The 21,108-nt window shown below is 37.5% G+C and overlaps 1 protein-coding gene across 4 annotated transcripts in view; it reads right to left on the bottom strand.

Annotated features, from left to right (window-relative positions):
* Positions 1-21,108, bottom strand: part of PCCA (propionyl-CoA carboxylase subunit alpha) — a 276,287-nt gene that overhangs the window by 110,856 nt on the left and 144,323 nt on the right. For all 4 annotated transcript variants that reach the window (XR_010428426.1, XM_064646092.1, XM_064646093.1 and 1 more), the window contains one exon: positions 855-957. Coding sequence is in view for 3 of the 4 variants with exons in the window: in XM_064646092.1 (XP_064502162.1) it covers positions 855-957 (103 nt within the window). In the remaining variant the exon portion in view is untranslated. The remainder of the gene's footprint in view (positions 1-854; positions 958-21,108) is intronic.

The following is a 21,108-nucleotide window of genomic DNA, read 5'->3' as shown; positions in this document are numbered from 1 at the left end:
TGAATGCAACATAGGTGTGAACATCATGACTATAAAATATGTCATGGAGCAGATGTTGCAGAAAAGTTTCTTCACTGAACACATGCAAGAAAAGTAAAGAGCTATCAGAGGTAAACTAGAAGACTTCTGGGATTCCTCACAGTCCTGGATTTCCAATGACTAAGAAAAATTGACTTCTTTAGGCCCTTTTGAAACCTTTTGCCCAAAAATCAGATACAAGAGTCAACTGCCTATTTAAAAAAAACAAATCTCATTTTGGTTGTGGATTTACCATTATCAGACATAAAAAGTAGTTCTCTATAAATTTACCTTCCCAGTACTTCAACCAGCTTGTGCCTTGGCTTTATTCTGCTGAACAGCTGAACTATTGAACGTTGCATTAATACTCTTCTACTGGGCATTTCACTATGACCACATACAGTTCTACTACTGAGGTATTGAATAATGCCATTCCAGTACAATTACTTATTCAAATTGCTTGGTTCTTTGATTTGCTTTTTTTTAACCACTAGCTTACGGTAATGCAATTTTTGATGACATTGCATTTATTTTCTTGCTCTCATATATCCACAGTGGAGCATAAGACATTACTTCTAAACAAGACACTGAACAGGGTCATTATTTAGAAAACTAATTTAATAAACAAGCAGATACAAAAGTGTTCCACAGGCATGAACAGAGAAAAAACTTATTACACTAGCACTATTTAACTAACAGTTTTGTTTTGTAATTCACAGCAATGCCTACTAACATCTGTGTTTGGTCACCAAAGAGACAGAGAATTTTAGCAGCTGTCAAGGGTAATATACATTGACTCACTGCATTGAATTTCTTAGAAAATGAGCAGAACTTACAGAAAATGATGAGCCATCCTTTGAAACTGCAACTGGGTAAATTCCATCTCCTAGACGCACAGAGAGCTCCCAGCTCCTTCTCTTTGATTTAGCAATAGGAATTCTAAAAAAGAAATAGGCAGAAGAGTAATTTTTAACAGAGATTTCATGCTTCTCCCATTTTAACCAGAAGCACTTGCCTCACAGGATGGTCAAGAAGGATATAAAATACCATTAATCTATAGACACAGTTGGAGAGCATACTTGAAAAAAATATACTAAATACATTTCTTCTGTCAAACAGCATATAAGGAGAAATTACACTCTTACTTTCTTTCTAGATTTGCCTTGACACACTGGGTATGCTGATAAAGTTATAGGAGGCCCTTTAAAACAGCCAGCATTTGCTGCAGAATTAGCTCAAACAGGATGAAAAACAGATGAGAAAGTGAGTTGGCAGGAGAATAGCAACAGTGATAGATGGAGCAGTCTTCTTAAGGGCAAAATGTAATCACTGTTTCTTTCCTCTAATTCTCAGTAAACCTTAATTAAAAGCCAATTATGGACAAAAGATTTAGCCAAACAAGTAATAAAGTAATTTAATACTTAATATACATTTTAAAGTATCTCATCCGCAGAGCCCTTCAAGCATACTGAAAAAATAATGATGTATCATCACAGACCACATGCAGGATAATACCTATTCCCACAGCATTCTGTGGCTGTACCAGTTATCAACTAATACAAGAAACCTGAATCTTTTCAACTTTAGCTTAAAGAAGCACACATCTGGCAGTCAAGAAATGAGACCCAAGTCTTCATTCTTGGAAATTCAGAGCGAAGCAAGCAATTTTCAGTTATTTTATTTAAATGTATATTTGTTTTCTGTTTCCTCATCCTAGCTTTTCCTCTCTTCCACTTTGCCATAAGAACTGGTGTCCAAAGCTATGCCACAACTTTTCTGATGAGTGGTCACCATATAATACCATCAGCAAGCATCATGTATCCTACAGAGAAGACAGGAAGGTGGAATTTAAGCTCTGATCAAACAAATACATGTTATTTTGGTATAGCTTTTCTACCACGCCGACTCTTACATGTTTAGATTTTTCTGAAAGTAATCGATAGGGATAAGTTCATCACCTTTAGGTCTCTTCTAAGGATCATTTCTGCTATAATATTCATCTACTGTATATTTTAGAGCTTACTACCCCATTTTATTGCAGCCTTCAGAGTCTTAAAACTTGGAAACACATCTTTCTGTGTTATGTTACATGCATCCTCCTGAGGATTCAGGTGCCCAGTGAACCACATCTCCCCAAACAGAGTGCTCAAGTTCCCTGTAGAATCAACAGGGAGAAGCACCTGTGAGGCCTCCAGAGGCCAGAGAAGGGGAAATTATCTCCCAAAGCCAAGGAAAACACATTGACTTGCTAATAATTTCAACAATTATTTTAAGAGGGTTGGATTTTTAGACACCTGAAACTTAAGCAAATACATATTCAAGTAAACTAATTAGGCAAAGAGATTCCAAAAATTGTGCCTTTCAATGTGCCTGAAAAGGGGAAATGGAAACACTAAATATATCAGACACAAATAGATCTATACTTATCCTTGGTTACTCCTGGATCCAAGTCAAGTAAGGCCTAAACCAGATTTCACCAAATACCTTAGCTCACCTCTATCACTACCCAAAAAGTTCACAAAAACAAATACTGAAAATAACCTATTCCCGTACTAATGATGCCAAGTGTTACTTTTCACATTTAATATACTGGCAATTGTCGAAACAACAAATCTGAGGCATTATCTATGGTTTATTGGGTGCAATGTCATTTCTCAGCACCTCATACTGAAATTCCTGTATGTCACCAAGACATTTAGACTGGTTGATAGGAAGTACGTTAGACACAGGAGTTCCTGAAGAAGAGGAAGAGGAATTTCCTGCACAGGTAGCAGGCAGCAAGCTGAAAGATGTTTTCATTGCGCTTCCTGGTATCATACTGGCGCACCAGTAAGTAGGAATGCAGCAAGGTTTTGCCAGCACCTGTTTAAATTCTCCACAGCACTCCACTGCAACAACCAACAGGATTTAGTGGCTTATAGCAACTTTATATTTCTTGTACAAGAGATAAGACCTCATCTCACACCCAGCTTAGAAGATCTGCTTCACTGGTGGCATGAGATTCCTTATAGCCTTGCTGGCACGGCCCTGCTTCATATTGCATTTGACTGGAAGTGACCTCATGAATCTGGCTGCTGGCCATCAAAGGAAAGACAGTCTTGTTCTCCAGCAGGGATTATTTTTGTTCAGTCCTGTCTTGCTGAGCTTTGTCAAGTGTATCTCCAAACAGGATGCACGCCTCTTGAAAGGCATGACTATGATCACTGCTTAGCCTGGGTTTCAAACAGCCACATAATTCCTCTCTCTGCAACACCGGTGGCCAGGAGGGCAAGGTCCAGAGCTGCATCTAACACCAAGTACACAGCAAGTTGTACTTCCCTCCTGGAATTGCTAGATCCATTTGTACAGGGACATTTTTCAGCTTTGCTGATCAGCTTTGCCTATGGCTTTGTAAGTGTAATTTAAACTGGCTAGGACAGATACTTATATTAGCTGGTGACAATCCTACTTTTTCTTTGTTAAATCCAATTCCTTTCAAATAAATTATTTTGTAGTAGACTCCATTTTGATGGGATCTAGGGAGGAGGGGAGGTTCCTATAAGTAAGAATCTTAAAATCCAAAATTAAGAATCAATATTTAAGTTTCTTAGATATGAAAAGGAAGTCATTCAAGTCTGTGAACTACTTTAGAAATGCAGAAGCTTCTGTCAGGCTAAGAAAGGGGCCTTCTGGTGGAGGGTTTTTTGTTGTTTTGTGGTGGGTTATTTTTAATGTCTGAGAAGTCCTAGGGCTTGGGAAATCACCTTTGTTCTTGTCTAGGGTTGCTTCCTTAGCTGAGAACTCTTCTAACTCCTCCACAGGGAAAACATCTGAACTCTGAATATATTTCACACTAGTTCACAGAAAACTCCCCAAACTTCTGGCTGTTTTCAAAAATGTAGAACTTTTAAAATTCTACATATTGGGCTGAAATGTGACATTTTCTATTTACAGCAAAAAGCCCACCAAAACTACTGCAAATAAAAATAACGTAATTTTTGCCATCATGAAAGACAAAAAAAGGTAAGGCACTTCTGCTCCAACCCTAGGTTCAGAATCCACACAGTATGTCTTTCACAGCGCTCAACATGCCCTCCCTTTTTTCTCCCAGTTTGGGCAAATGACACATCATCCAAAAAATTACTTTATTCACACATAAAGATCACTGGCTTCAGGAAGAAATACACATTACACAGCAAGATGAGTGCCAGGTGAATGGGAAGCAAGACCATGGAGAACTGTGCGCTGCTGTCCCTTGCCAGGAGCACTACACACAAAGGGACAGAGAGAGCAAAGGCAACACTGCAGCCGCAACAACAGGAGATGGGTGGAGAAGGGTGTTATAACTCCTTCCATACAAAATGGGCGGTTCTGAACTACTCTACTGCAAATTGCCTTCTAAAGGGAAGTATCACAAGCAATAGGAGCCCAGATGAGGCGTACAGTGATGGCTTGGCTCTAAGTCATAAAGGCTGTACTCCAAAGCACTGAAGTTACAAAAACTTGTAAACAGTGCAACAAGAAAAACAGCACCGTTTTAATGATTAGTTATTTATTTTCAACCCCTATCACTGTTTGTTCGACTAGAGATAATGTCATGGTTCCATAATTTATTTCATACGTTACACAGCGTATTATGTCCCTTTTACCCTCAACTGCCATGCGCAAGGACAGGGAGATCGCTTTATAATAATGCAGAAATCATAGCTCTGGCTTTCTTTGCAAGATTTCAGTGAGGAAAGCAGACAACTGCTAAAAATTTTAGATCAACACACACTTACCGTGCTTATGGAGAACAGCCACTAATTCTAGTCAAAAACAAGTAATGAAAGAAAACAGACATTCACAAAATCAAATCAAATAATAACTCTGCCCTGGCCATTGTGATTGGCACCAACCAATTGGATAGAAGGAACTCCATAAAAACTACAATTTTCTGCAGTTTGTGACAAATAAACTCCCCTCTCCTGATTACCGCTGATGATGTAATGAGCTATGATAAAAGTCACCAGCTCCTAAAGGGTCAGAAAATTGCATATAGATTTTTTCACTTCCAATTCAAAATATGTGTTCTAATGCTGAGGGGAAAAACACTTACAAATTCTCTCTACTTCTGATATTTTTGCTGCATAATACTTTACATAAACAGAGAAATCTCAAACTACCATAACAAATCCTCCCGTTATGAAAGATTATAAGTGCTTGAAAACCACATTATATGACACTCTATAAAGCTGTTTTTCAATTGTGCAATTACCTATTCAGCAGTTAAATAAAAGTGAAATATTGACTTAAAACAATGTTAATGGTCAAAGAATCATTAAGAAATCCTTCATCATAACTTTCACAGCAGGTGGCCTGTAAAATGATCAAGAATAATGTGCTGGATTCTGTAGCCACCAAGGTCAGTTTCTGCATACAAATCTTGCAGGGGGAGAAAAAAAGACCTTCAGAAAGTGGGCCATTCATCTGAACCAAGTTCAGAGAATTTCCAGCACTGTGAAAAGATATGTTATGCAAGCACATAGATGTATTCAGTGGGGGTAGACTGAACCAGCTACATGGAGACTACAAAGGAGCCCTCCCATGGCTCATGAATAAGTCGAGGAAATGATCAGAAAAAAATGCAGAGATGTTTAGACAGATGGCCCACTTAAAATGCCTGGGACAGGGCATAAGCAATTTTAATGAAACTTTAGATCTACCATATAAAATGTTTCTTATTTTCCCTGCCCTTCCCCACAGCCCTCCCCCCAAGGAAAAAAAAAAAATCAAGAATGGCAAATAGAAATTTAACAACTCAAACAAGAGCCTATCTTGTGATGTAAAAAAAAGGGGAAAAGGATCGTAAATTTCACACTTTTGAGCATTATTGGTTTAATAAGTTCATATACAAAAAAATATCCTTCACAGAACCTTCAACTATCAGATGAATATAAAAGCAGGGAATGGATAGATTAAAAGAATTCTAAACAGAAGTGTACTGCCAAACAAAACACAAATCTAAGCTTTAGTATCTGAGTACTTTCAACACTTTCCAACATAAAAGTTCATCGTCACACAGAAAAGATAAAAGCAGCACTTTCACAGGATTATTTTAAGAACCAAAAATTATGTGAAAGGAACCTAAGAATCTAGGTATATTTTATTCAGCAATTTGAAGTATTTTCTATATCTATTCACACCCATTCTCTACATATATTCAGATTGATTCATGTATACATATCATGTGCACTTTTACATAAAAATAGGTTTTCCTTCTTCCTACTTTATATGTGCATATGTATACATATACCCCTTTCACTGTGAATATGAAAATATACCATCATTAGACTAAATTATAGTTCTGCATATGTCATACAAAATAATAACCTCTCCTAGCCTGTGTGCCAGCTGATCAGACAAAGGCTGAAAGAATTACTCAATGGTTATGTCAAAAAGGTTTTATGTTACATTTTCTTACATATCACATTTAGATCAATAACAAATATGCACATTTATAGCCACATATTCTATTTGAATAGTGACCACAGGAAAAAAATTAAATTACATGGAAGGTAAACTATAAAATAAAAAGTACTGCTTTAAAAGGATGCTATGAAGTGCACCGTGCTTTGATTCAAAACAGTGTGCATCTGGATGCTCCCTTTTCCTTTAACAGAAGCTTTTTGAGCAATCTGCACTGACATATAAGAGCCCGCAATCCAGTGCCCAACGAAAACCTCCAGTGCCTTCACCAGTGAACCCCAGATCAAAGCTAAAGAAACAGCTAAGCTAGATCTTATAAATCTAGAGTGAATTTAACTACCCAGATCATCATTTAACCAAAAAGTAACCCTGCAGACAATGTGATCACTCTGACTAACTCTCTTCCACTCTGAAGGTCTCTAAGCAAGCAGGGGTTGGGTCCTGTAAAGAGGGACACCCTAACCCAAATGCTTTGCAGCCAGCATCCTCAGCAGCCTGGCAGGGGGAAGGAACTAGAGGCTTCTCTGACAAAGCTGTCTCCACAGTTTTAAGGAGAAATTATCCTCCAAATATACAGGCAAATAACAATTCTAAGCCTCTTGAAAAACCTTCCATGGCTCTTTTAGTTTTAAATCTATCAGGTAAAGGAAGTAGGATTGCTTTTATTGCCAGTCTTGCTATTAAAAAAAAAATCTATGTTTGCAGAGCATTATGTCCAGAGAATGAAAGAACGGGGCTATCAGCCTCCATCAGCCTCCTCCTATCTTTCAAGAGAAAGAGCCAGGGCCCAGGTAAGTACTGAGGGACTCAGCACCCTACCTGCAGATGGTAGGAAGGAATGGGAGATTCATGGAGACTCAGAGAATGCAGTTTTGCAGGCTGATGAGGCATCCTCTGGGACAAAGAGTTTTGGTACTTGGTCCTATGACAGGAAATTTCTATGCACTTTGCATTTAACAAACTCAATGAAACACACAGTAATCCTGGGAGCTGCATGTACAGCCTAAGACCTCTCAGTTTCAGAGAAGAGTCAGACTGCCCAGTCCTTCAGCAGATGACAGCATACCTTGAAAACTGCAAATAAATAAATGTAAAACATACCTGAAACTGATTTCCTCTCTTATAACATGTCAGAGCCTACTCTAGTATTTGGTTTCTCTTGGAAAAAGAAAACATCACAAGCATTAATGCTGGATAAGAGATGCTGCTCCTTATCTCATTGCAAGCATTTGTGAAATGAGAAGCAAGAAAGACTCAAATCATGTGTTCAGAAGTACAGAGAAAAGACATTTATTTTTCAAATAATTTACAAGTCTGTGCTTCTAACCTGTTTTTTCAAACCATCTTTCCTAAATCAGCAAAAGCATTTACCAAAGGAGGAACTACTTGCAAGCAGGTGTTTTTAATCAGATCAATCAACAATATTGACTTTTGCGTGCTGACAATTGTTATGGAGAGAAAAGTCTAAAAATCTGTTCATCATCAAAAAAAGTTTGGGCTATTTCTCTTCCATTAAAGCATTTAATTTCATAACTTTGGTTTTTTTCTAAAACTTTTTTTTTTTATTAAGGGAGAACTTTGGGCAGCTGGGAAAACTACAAACAATATAGTCCATAAAAGGAAAACAACAAGCTCCTTTTCCCATAAAAATTTTGCTTTATTTCCTTGAGCAAAGAAACTTATTAATCCTCTTGTTGTGCAGATATTTAGGAATAGCCTTACAGTAATTCTCTCACCTTCTTTTTATGCACAAAGATCTTCAGAACAAATCACTGTGAGGCAGTAGGGAGGACCAGAGTTCTTCTGTTAGCATCATCCAGTAGCAGTTATATTCTTCTATATGCATGATGGTATTGGGATGTAGCTGCTTGCTGGGCAGTCTGTTTCCTGCACCTCCATTCAAACAATGGCTATGCCCAGTAATAACATGTTATTTTTCACTTTGTATTAAGTTTAGAATACTACAGGTTTCCTGTCCACCTAATAAATACAAACAGTGAGAGCATAAGCTCCTCATGATGAACTAGAAAATCACTTGTAATGGTACACTCTCTAATGACAGATAGATTAATTATTTAAGAATACTTAATTCACTTGAAGAGATTTTGATCTTCATGACCATTTCTACAATTTCATTCCCTCAAAACCGTAAGTTCAGTATTTAGTTTAGATATTGAGCCATAGTTTAAAAAACCCTGACACTTAAATTGAAGCTCAAACCCCCTTATTTAGTTGCCCCAGTAAAAAATATATGTTAAGTGCTTAACACCTACCTGCTCCTCTCAGTTGAAAGTAATGAAAATACTGCACAGTGCCACACATTTGAAAAATCATTCTGCTCATTTGGAGGAGAAAATACATATATTAGAATAAAATTTAAAACTTCCATTTTGAAAAAATCATGGCCTGACATACCACTGTTGCCTATATCCTGTTAGATAATATCATCTTCTTGAACACCATTTCTCCAACTATCAGTAGTTTACAAAGTTAATCCCTAAAAAACACATTAACCTATCTCTTTCTTATTCAGAGATACACATGTGACCCACAGACATCACAGCTAGCATGAGAGGCAGTAACATCTGACTCAAATGCAGTGTTTCTTTAAAGAACAAAGTTTTTAAGACACAATACAGTGAAATTTTTCATTATCTGCTCAACTTACTAAAGGAAGCATCAGAGCAGGAGTGAGACATATCTACTACAGTAAAGGGAAAAGGAAAGACATCATAATAAGGTCACCTCTAAAGAAATTTGACAACAGCGCTGAGAGTAAAAACATTGGTCTTCAAGGCCCGTGAGGAACACAGTGCACAAACTAATGAAAAATTAGCTAACATTAGCTAACCAAAATAAAAACCCCAGCCTGTCTTAAGCCAAACTGAAAATATCTTTTTAGAGCACACCACCTCCAAGTGTCTTTGAGGGGTTTTTTTAAGAACTGTGTACTAAATGCTGTCTTTCCTGTGCTTACCAGTTTCATTTAGGTCTCCCACCTAAGCTGTATTATAGCCCTCTTTTGATCTGTCAGCCCCCTTGGAACTAATCAGATTATACTTCCAGAAGTATGGAATTTCTGCTACACTTTGTAGCACTCATGATTTACCCTGGTCTCTCTAAAGACTATCACATATGCAATATCCCAAAGGTCGTTGTTTAAAAAAGAATTCCACTTTTTTTTTCTGTGCATCTTGGAAAACAAAATGCTTGCACCAGGTTTCAGAAGAGTTCCGAAGTATTGTAAAAGCTCATCCATCACACAGAGCTTACCATCTCTCACAAATTTGTTGCAGCAGAACCAGGAGTCCATCCAAGAACTTAACCATCTCACGCCAATAAAATCGGTTTTGTAATAGAGCTGTATTAATCACATTTGTCCTGTATTTTCAAAATACACCTTCAGAAGTAGTGTGGCATCTGAGGGAGGATACCTTAGGAAGACTTTCAGAACTGGTTTTCACAACTTTGCCTTCAGCCCCAGTCCCTCCTTTGCATTCTCTTGCCAAGGGAATCCACACACAGCAGCCATGTTCTCTCTAAACCCAAAGTTTCCTTGTTCATACCTGACATAATTTCTCTAAAATGCAAATGACTGCAGCCTGTCTTGGGTCTTCCTGTGTGAGATAAACCAGCCTTGTGTGCTAATTTTGGCTGGGGTAGAGTTCATTTTCTTCATAGTTGGTGTCTGGGGTTAAATCATGAAAGTCCTTGTCTCTGAAAAGTTGTGCTCCATCCTTTACAGGCCTTGAATGCAACAATTTCTCACTGTAATCCAACTTTTTCAAACCGTGAGGCAGCAAAATGCCATCAGCTCTTACTAACCCTTGCTTCTGGGAAGACACACACAAATGACTGAAAGCTAAGGAAGTTGAAGAGAAGTGAGCTGTGGAAAAGTGCTGCAATACCCAATGTAACGAGACTGAAGCTTAAATGGCCTGCCCAGGAGTTTGGAAATCACTAGAATAGAGGTTCAGTCTATTCACTCAGAAAGCTTCACCTAAATACAGATCAAAGAGTGTGGGAAGGAAACAAAATCACAGCTAGTAGAGAAATAATGCTGACAATATTAGTAAGCACCTTAAAATGATTGTCATTTGCCTGAGGAGACAAGCAATAAAAAAAAGGCTTTGCTGCAGGGAAGGGAGCAGGGGACAACACAGAATTTAAAGAAAAGTGGCCTCACTAGTTCAAGGAAACAAACAGGGAAAAGCTGTCAGTTCATGGCATCTCCCTTGTCTAAGGACATTAACAACCAGGTGCAGCCAGGTAAGGACCTGCTTTAAATTTCAATGTCTGGTTGAAAAACAGGCAGAAGGGCCTGGAGAAAATCAGTACTGTGTGATGAAGGTGCATCACCATCCCTGCCACCATTAATGGCAGAGAGAGGAGACTCAGAAACATATTAGAGCACTTGGATAAAGACAGAAGCTTAAAGCCTAGGAACCAAAATTTTTTTGAAGTGTTTTTTAAATCTAGAATTCAATATGCAAATAACTTATTTGTATCATCTCACTACTAACTGCAGCAAGATTAATTTTACTAAGCACCACAGAGAAACGTGTCATCATCTCCTTTCTGGGTCACAGGGTAAACATCTCTGATTTCAAAAGAACCAGGTCCTGTGCTGTTCTTTCCTGCCCAGTCTTTCTCACACTACAGGCTTTGAAGATACATGTTAAAGGGAAGCCACAACCAAAACAAACTCCAAGCACCACATCTTATTACACGGAAGAGTAAACTACTAAAGAAGGATCTGTGAGAGATATTAAAGAATCATCCATTATCATAAAAGGAAAAGTCATCTGAGTAGTCTCAACACAGATCCAGGGAAAAAGATCCAGGCCTTTGAATACTTACCATGAAACAACAGAAATTGGGGTATTTTTTACTTAAGACACCATCTACCCCAAATATCCCAGCAAAAACATGATGACATATCCATGAAGTTTTCCACTGAAGATGCAAAATACCACCAGGCTACAAAGGCAAAAATATACAGTACCTAAGGTGGAAGAAAGAGGGCTACCTCAAATATAGGTAGCAGATGACTGATTTTGAGTTATGCGAATATCAGGCATGAGATTCAACTCCAAGATAGCGAAAAATGACACAAGTACTCAAGTACTCTCAAGTACTTCTCCCATTAGAAATACAAAAATCTACATTGCCACAAAGTAAACAGGCCTGTGGTCTTACATATAAAGAAATTAAAAATATTAATTTTTTTTATTATTGCTTCATAATGAACATACCAGGAAATATCCTAAAAAGAAAGCAAAGAAAGACCTCCAAGACTTCTGAGACAAAGGCAGGGCTTCTTTTTCTCATGAAAATATCTCTTCAATATTTTCACTTAAACACCAACACACACACTAAAACATACAGAAGAGACTCACCTCTCTGAAAGTTGAAAATAAAGAAGTCTTAGCTCAATCTTGTATGTTTACACTTTTAATCTTACCCTTAAACAAGACTGAATAATTGAGCATAACCGCGCTGAAGGTTCAGCTTCTACACTGACATATCTAATTTCAAGTCAACAGCTCTTCTACTTAAAATATGTTAGATAAAAAGGTAATATGCTCTCTGTAAGAGTTCCCTGGAGGCTAGAAGAACCAATAAATTAACTATTACCATATGTTTGGCTCCTCTTGGCAAAATTCAGTAACAAGACACTGCCAAACCTCTTTTGGCGGGTAATAATATTTGGTAGCTTATAGTACAACTTGGGAAAAAAACGGACAGAAAACTTGGAAATTAATAGAAGAAACTGCATTTCTATTCTTGTATAGTTAGCTATATGCTGTTGGAAGAAATACTGTAACAAAGTCAACTCTACTGGTCTGATCTGTAACAAACATCTGGTTTCTCAGGAAGAGCTGTATCAAATGCAAACTCAACCACTCCAGCTAGTACAGCAATCAAATATTCTGCATTTGAATTTTTTAAACAATGATAGATATGTACAATCTACTTTGCAAATAGGAAGGTTTGCAAAATTAGTATTTCGAAGTATTAAAATGCATATTACTAGTGCTTTGATTATAGTGGGTTCATTTCATTATAAATGAGCAAAGTCTGGGCTTATTTGCAATGCCATGTTCTTAGGTTTTATTTATGCTAAAATTAAATGCTTCCCTCCATTCACTCCATATCTTTTATACCTACATAATTGAGACTGGAACATGTTCCATAATTGGAACAGAACACACTAAAAGCCTTTAACACTACACCTCTAATTATAGTTATAGACTGGGTATTTTAAGGACATATATTACATACTTTTTTTAAAATTCCAACTAAATAGGTGAGGGTGAACCTAGCTGGTCCTAGTCCTTTACCAAGATAAGCAGGACTTGCTCTGTAACATCAAAGTTAAAAGAAGTCAATGCTTTTTCAGGTATGAAAATGTCTATTTTATTTTATTTTTGTAATCATCTATGACAACACAAATTCATTATTATTCTCTCTTCCAATAAAATGGATATAGCCTGTTGTTCATGCCATGATGGTTTGCATGTAGAGGACACTTAAGAATTCCACATTTCTTTAATCAACTGCATCACCCCAGTAAATTCTAATTTTGATATACAAAAAAGTACTTATTATTCAGCTTACAGTTTCCACACACATCTGGCAAGTAGTATGAAGTAGGTTGACATGTACAGGCCAGACATTTCACTTCTTAAAGTCATGTTATTGCCTGGTTAATCTTATATTTCCATTAATTTGATATAAGCACTTACAGGTAAAAATAATCCTAAAGTGTAGGTCTAAAGATTATAATATAAGCTTCTGAAAGGTTTTATCAGAGGAAATGTATTTTTTGTCACTCTATGGAAGCTTCCCTCATTCAGACATTTGGGATTTTATTACAAATCTTCTCTTACTGTATTCATCTCCTGATTTCTTATTTTTTAAGTAAGGCAATTTCTATGAAGACTTGACACTGAAATCAGAGACTTCATTACCCCCCAAAATATATCCACAGTTTAAAGCATTTAAGAGGGTTAAACAAAATGCAAACATTTAATGCAACATTAAGCATGCGAAATAAAAACTTGATTGCCTAAAGAAAGCATGCTATGCTGTTACCCTGGTGACAGGTTAAAAAAGGATTGTGAGCTGAATGGCTGTATGATATGAAATTAAAATGTTTCACACTGAACAATCCAAAATGAATTGGGAAAGGTTAGAGCAGAGGAGAGAGAAATCAATTCTCCAATGGCAATGGTGAATGGAAGTGAAGTCTGAATAGGATTTGCCAGTGGGGTGCAACAGCTGCCAAATATCCTGCAGCCAAAGAATTACAATAATACTGATGAAGTGTGCAAGAGCTTTTGGAATCATTGCAGGGAACAGAGAAATACTCCTGCAATAATGAGGCCATTCTGTGTCCCATCCCACTTTTGCAGTTGAATCAAAGGAGAAAGAAACGGTTGAAAATTGTAATACTCAACAACAAAGGTATAAATGAATTACCTATCCCTTCAATCAATACCTTGAATTTAACTACAGCCTTTGTGAATCATGAATGAAGCAAGCATGCTAAAAAATGGACAAATCAAAACACATACATGTAAAAGTATGCAGACAATATTGAATGAGAGACTCTCTTCTCATATATTTGTTGACAACATTTCTACAGCTACAGCATCCAGAATAAGCTATACACTACACAAACAAACAGCAGGACACAATCAGTGCCTCAAGGAATTACACAAGGTAAGGTGCTGATGGTCATGCTTATCTTTATGTTAATCCTAGGAAAGAAACATCAGCAAATATTCTCATGGGATGCAGTTACGCATGCATTTCCTGAGCTTAGAGACCCCAAAAGTCATGAAAAACTTTGCCTTTCCATAAAATCCTCCTACACAACTTAATTTTTGCCCTTTGAAACTCCTAATAAAACATACAGAAGGAGATGAAAATCTACGCTGAAAATAGCTGTAGAATTACCAGGGAGCACATGGCAATTAGCACACACCTTGTTTGTCCTACATTTTCATGCATATACTTTTTACACACAGAAAAATATTAAAGAACAGGTTTCGGAGTTGTAAACCTGCAGGAGAGGAAATAATTGTTGGGCTTATAGGAGGCATCAAAGTAAATGAAATAGAGAGAGGTCTTCTAAAGAGAGGATCTTGCAAAAGAGGTCATAAGAAAAGCATGGATGAGAAAAAGGCTGGATTCACAACTAAAAAAGGGCCACACATGTATACTATACAAATTCAAGTTTCAGTGAACAGGAGCCACAGAAGCTATAAAGTTCCTACAACAGATACTGTTTTCCCAGAAGACATGGTGAAAATAAAAAATAAACATAGGGACTTAGCCAGGTCCATTTACTTTGGTGAATGGCTTTCCCACCAGCAAGATTGCATGCCACTGCTTTGGGATCTTCTCAAGAGATACACAGCAAGATTCAAACTTTAAATAATTACTATCTTCACAGTCATTTCATAATGGTTAGTAACTTCAAAGACTGAGCAAGTGTCATTTCCTAGATGTCCAGAATACCTTTTTCCCTACAAATGACAGGGATGACAGGCTATAAAAGATTCCCATGACAGACTGTTCTGTTCCTGGAATATAAGTTCATGAATCATATGGAACAATGGCTCTGCTGTCAAGTGACTATATATTATTACTTGTGTTATCAATTCTGATTCCATTAATTTAATCAAATCGAAGTATTATACATATGCTCTGTAGAGTCATAAACACTACCTTAATATCCCATTTCGACTTTTATATTTTCCACAGAAGTTCATTCCCACGGGCCAAAACCATACATTTCATATATTTGCATCTACTTTTTTGTCTGTAGCACATATAATCCTCTTTCTATGACAACCAACCGAGCAACCTAGAAGGGTAAATAATACCAGATTTTAAAGACAGCTAGAATATTATATAGAGCAGCTGGTTTTGCAGTGATTAAGCAAGATTACAAAAAAAATACAGTAATTATTTATGAGATGTCAAAAGAACAACATTAGATAACAGCTAGGCAGACAAGAGCGGGTTACTACAACCAGAAAAGCCCATTAAAAACATAGATATCACACAAAAAAAGGGAGATCAGCATCTTAGTACCTTGCTATTCTGTGGGGGAAAGAAAAAAACCACACAGTGGAATAATGGTGTGAAGCTGCAGTAATTAGATAAACATACCGAGGCCTTCAAAGGCCTAATGGTAAATCATGAGAAGAATGCTTGACTTGTTGACCAGAGGACCACAACAGTAAGGATAAGACAGTGTTATTTTCCTGAGCTAAGGATGATGGCATAACTCCAAACTCAGAGAATGAAAAAAGCCACAAGTGGGCTGGACTTAGTCATCCATGTCAAATGAAAACAAAGTGGTTTATCTCTATGCCCACTACAAGGTATTTGTAGGGTACAGCAAAGTATACATGTTTAGCTGCACTTGCAATAACTGTTCATGTTATTACTGCAGTTCTAGGGAAGAAAAAAAAGCAGAATTCACATAATGCAATTGGTGTAGTTCAGCAGCATCTGTGGCTGTGCTGAAAGTAAGAACTCTCTCCCTTTCCAAGAGGTCAGTTCAGATTACTCCAGTGAATTTTCTTGACATCATCTTCCTTCTTTTTAAAATTAATGCAACATAACCTTATTTTGTGCTGCTCCAGCAGTGCAGGAGAGCGAGAAAGCTCTCCTACTGGGCAGCTGACCATCCTTCCATATGGGAAAGCCCTAGGCTGGCAAAGAGCTGGCTCTGACCCAGACTCCAGCAGGGTAATAGGTGTAGCCTATGTGAAAAGCAAGCATGCCTGAGAGGCGTGGGGCTCTACTGCTCTCTGAGCAGTTCCCTCACTGCCCTATAATCAAGCAATGGCAAGGCAAACATCAACATAGCTGTACCAAACCAACCTAGATATGAACCTACAACAATTCATTAAATAAAAAGCTAAATATATTAATTTCTTCTCTTGCAGTTCACCAGTTGTTTATGCTCACTGCATTGGACCCCTGGATTTTCAGATTTTTAAACCACAAATTTAGCCCAACTATTCCAGAACTTGACAAAAACTTGCTTGTATTTTATCTCTAATTTTTCACTACACACTTCCCTTCCTGCGAAAGTATTACTTCATGTCTAGAAAGCATTATGGATTTTAGGTCCCAAAATACTTTATACATGTTGATAAATACATATTTACAAAACTTCAATAAGGCAGCAAAGTATTAAGGCCACTTTGTCTTTTCACAAACTGAGGCCAAATTCAACTGATTTCAAAGTCCCACAAGAACAGCTAGAAGTTTAACTCAAGACTCCCTAAACCAGTCTTAAACACATGAGCAAGAAAAACCTTTAGATTTTATTTGGTTTGCAACATAAAACATTTTCCAGTGTGTTACCATCTTTTTGCAAGTAGTATCAGGCAATATGGGTATGCAGCCTTGCTGGTTTTTTCCAAGTCATAAATGATGAAAGGGTAAAACCCATAGAAAAATTAGGAAAATACACTTAGCAGCCAACACAAGCAACGCACAGGAAGTGCTGTAGGCAATTGGGTTTAGAAGTATAAACATCACATTAGTAGACCCATGAGATAGCATGATGTAGCCACACCTGGAGAGACACTCTCCTATTCCCCTCCCAACCCACTAATGAAAACAAGACTGAAGCCAAAATACGAAGATTCAACTATACAACATCATTTTTGGTCTCAAAGACTAACTACATCAAACAGACGTAAAATAAGCTGGATTCACTTCAGCCACAATATGTTTCCACTTGAAACAAGATTGAGTTCTGTCTAGAAGACCTTGGGGTTTTACTAGATGTTGTAAATCTGTTCAGCAGCTGTGGGTGGCACCAGTTTCACAATAAAGTGGACCATGGAGTAAGTAGAAAAAGTCCTAGGTAAAATAACTGAAAGCTGAACAATGAAACAATCATTAATCATTCATAGCTATTTCCTGTGGGAAATATGTGCCCTTATTATCTGGATATCACAATGAAATATTCACATTAGTATGTGGCTCACAAAATACCAAGCACTTTCACTACCTAATCATCTTTCAAAAATACTTTAAAAAACCCACAACCATAAAGAACCAAAAAAAAAAAAAAACAAACCACCCCACAACCACCTTTTTCCCAAGAAAATGGGTTAAATAACCAACACTTAAATTAAAAAAAACCAAGCAAGCAAACAAACAAAACAAAAAATGCTCTAAATATTTGATTGCATCACAAAAGTAAATGGCTATATTCCTGTAACTCTGAGCATGCACAGATCTCCAACAGCTGTTCTAGCTAAAGGCTGGCAAATTAGTCCTAGGAGACTGTTGGTGAGGCCAGGGGCACATATATAGCAATGCAGACAGTGGAAACTCACCTGTGGGTGCTCCACCCAAATCATAACACCATTTATTCTAACACAGGAAAGGCAAATCAGCCTTCGGCTTGTGGCCTGCATTAATCCGAACACCAGACAACACTGAAACGAAGAACGTCGCTACAGGGGTCGGGCCTGATTGAAACTAGCTGAAGAAAGTTGGGTGTTCGATCCAAAGGTGGCAATACCTTGCTCATGATCAGAGCGTGTTCCAGCAAGAACCTTATAGTCGATGATTCAGTCACCCAGGGGACTGCAAAATACATATTTTCCAGTCACATCCCATCAAATATCATTGATTATAGAGGAGAATTCTCCTCATGAGGCTGCTACTAGTCTGATCTGTGGCACAGAGCTAAGGCTCACCTCTGCATTCCTTTTATGAGTCCTCCTCTGCTCACCTCTTCCTTCCTGCTACATATTCCCACTCTTGTAGCTCTTCCAGAATAACTTCACTTGTCATGAGTAACCTGATTCTGACAGAATGATCCAACATAAGCTATTATTAAACGGCTGCTACACTAACATGGGTCACTTTAGTAGAACCAGAGTAGAAAGCAACTACACACGAAATCACATCTGCATACCTGGGGAAGAGGAGGAAAGACAGAGCAAGGGAGGAGTAGGTTGCAACAACAATTGCTTAATCTGGCTCAGCTGCATTTCATCTCATTATAGTCTCAGTAACCCTAAAAGTGAAAGCCAAAGCTTCTATGAAAACTTCCAAGCATGGTACTTTCTATCTGACTAGAATAACAACCTTGATTTTGGGCTGAATAAGTCATAGGGGAAAAAGAGAATCCAAAATACCCCTACAGTTTGAAAAGAATGAATATTATAAATACAGCTGCCAAAAGGGAAAAGAAAACAAATTAAAATCAAAGGTAAGCATATAACTCAAGTTCAGAAGAAAACTGTCTCTTTGACAAGTTTAGAGGAAATAATGCATGATTTCAAAATACTACTCTTCAGTAGTTTTTTGCACAAAAATTGCTCAATTGCTTTCAGTGCATATATTAAAAACAAAAAATGCTGTCAACGTAAATAGTGCCAGAGAGCTGAAATTCTGAAGGTGATGATAAATGTACCAAAGTACTTGTCCAAAACATTAGGAGAATGTTACAGATGAACTTTGGAGCATGCAGTCTGTCTAGTCTGCTTACATCCTCCAAATGGATTTAAAACTCACAGGGACTCCAAATGCCCAATTCTGCCATAGTGAACTGCATCCAAGATTACTAACAGCCTTTTTGATTTGTTGCCAGTAGCACAGGTTCCTACTCTGCACTTTTTGTTTACTAATATTTTTCAAACAAATTGCAGTCCTATCAATAAAGATGTGCTTTTTCTCTGGCCACAGTCCTGCTCCTTAGAAAGTACCCATATATGGAACACCTTCAAAAACAAGTCAGATGCAGTTTGGGTAAGTTAAGGACATGGTGAAGGATCTTTGATGGTACTGTAGTTACTTGTATGCTCCACAGTCCTCAGTCCCCTCTAGAGGGAGTTCCCTAACTGCTCTAAGGAATGGAAAACACTGTCCAAGACACTGCACAATCCTTGGACCCCATTCTGCCTTTGCTTTTTTGATCTTCCCTCTGAATGAGCTGCATGATTTTTGGAAAAGGGTATCATTATCAGGTTTGGTTTCTTCAGAAGTTACTTACCAGTAAGCGGTTTTGCAATAGCTTGTCCTTACTTGGCCTCAAACAGGCAGCTTTACTATGATTTAAGCAAGTAGATCTAACAATATATATGGATTCAAACCATGACATATTGAATAAGAACCACACTCAGTCAACACTTGGAGAAAATTTTAAGGCCCAACTTCTGAAGGATTCATTCCAGATCTGCATATGCCTCAGATAGACAAGTCATCCTTTGAAAGCTGAGCTGAACATAAGTACACCCCATCATGGCAAGAGAAAGTGATCTTTCCTATACTGAAAAGATTTATTAGCTTCACCACTTAAAATCTGAAAAATCAGACCTCAATCTAGTTTTACAGACTTCACATGGCCAGACTCTGTGGCCTTCTCTGCTCATGGTGGAAGAATATATGTGACAGAGTTTACCTACGACTCCAAAAATGAACTACTTTTTTCAAAGCAGGAGTGTATTTGTTTCTCTAACACAGCAGAAAAACAGAAGAATGACCATGCCCAACTGCTCAATGCAATACTTCATTTACATATTGATATCTCAGTTAAAACAGTTGTATATGTCTTTTATATTCAGATACATAGACACCTAGTACTGAAAAAAGTACTTGCAATAGAAACAAAACATTAAAAGACTATTCAAAAATTTGATTCCTTTTCTTTTCAGCTAATAAAAACATTTTACAGGGCAGAGAAAAAAAAAATCTCAAATCAGAGTAGGGAATGCAAAAGCAGTTTAATAATCACTACTGAAATCAGCAATTCCTATCCCTACTAAGTACAAAGTAATCCACTACTTCTGTGTAGCAGTACCAAAGTATTTCACTTTCTTACGCTGGCCAGTAAAAACTACAATCAAGGCTCCTCCTCATTTTCCCTGATTTGTCTTTATTTAGGTAACAGTGGCTTCTGAGTGTCTGTTCTTCTCCCTGTGCCATTCGCTAGAGAGGATATAACTTGTGGAAGGAAATAAAAGGATGCTTTACCTTCCCCTATAGATGCATAAGGCAAGCAATGACCCAGCTCTACATATGCTATATATTACAATGCCATTATGCTTTCCCTAAGTGCCTCTTTCTTTTTTTTTTTTTTTTGTTAATACCATATGGTACTAATTATCTTCGTGGGTACAAAAAAAAATAAAGACTTCTTGAAACCACATTTGATTTATTCCTGACCACTGTAAAATCAGTAATAGAATACACTGTCAAACCACTGGCATGGAATGTGAATAATGTCTATCCTGCATTCTGACTTCCCTCTCAGACAAACATAAATGTAACTATATTACAAAATGTGAGGTGAGGAGAAAGAGTTATGTGGAAGTTAAGATTCACTGTATGCAACCATTGCTAACGCCAACGACCCAAGCAAGCTTTGCAAATTCAGTTATTCTAATAGAAGGTCTCAAGGCATTGACAATGATGGGCCTGAGGACAATAAAAGCTACAAACACCGTAGAGGAAAAAAGCATACCATTCCAAAAAGCTAAAGAAGTGAATCAGTATTTTGACACAGGCTACTGCAATGGCTGTCCAGTTAACAGTACTGCCTAGGTTACTAGGAGCTACTATTCAAGAAAGCGAGGTAGTAGGGGAATA

Source organism: Pseudopipra pipra, chromosome 2 (assembly GCF_036250125.1).
Source record: "Pseudopipra pipra isolate bDixPip1 chromosome 2, bDixPip1.hap1, whole genome shotgun sequence".
Classification (NCBI taxonomy): Eukaryota; Metazoa; Chordata; class Aves; order Passeriformes; family Pipridae; genus Pseudopipra; species Pseudopipra pipra.
Note: the sequence above shows the minus strand (reverse complement) of the source record. Positions and strands in the feature narration are given on the sequence as shown.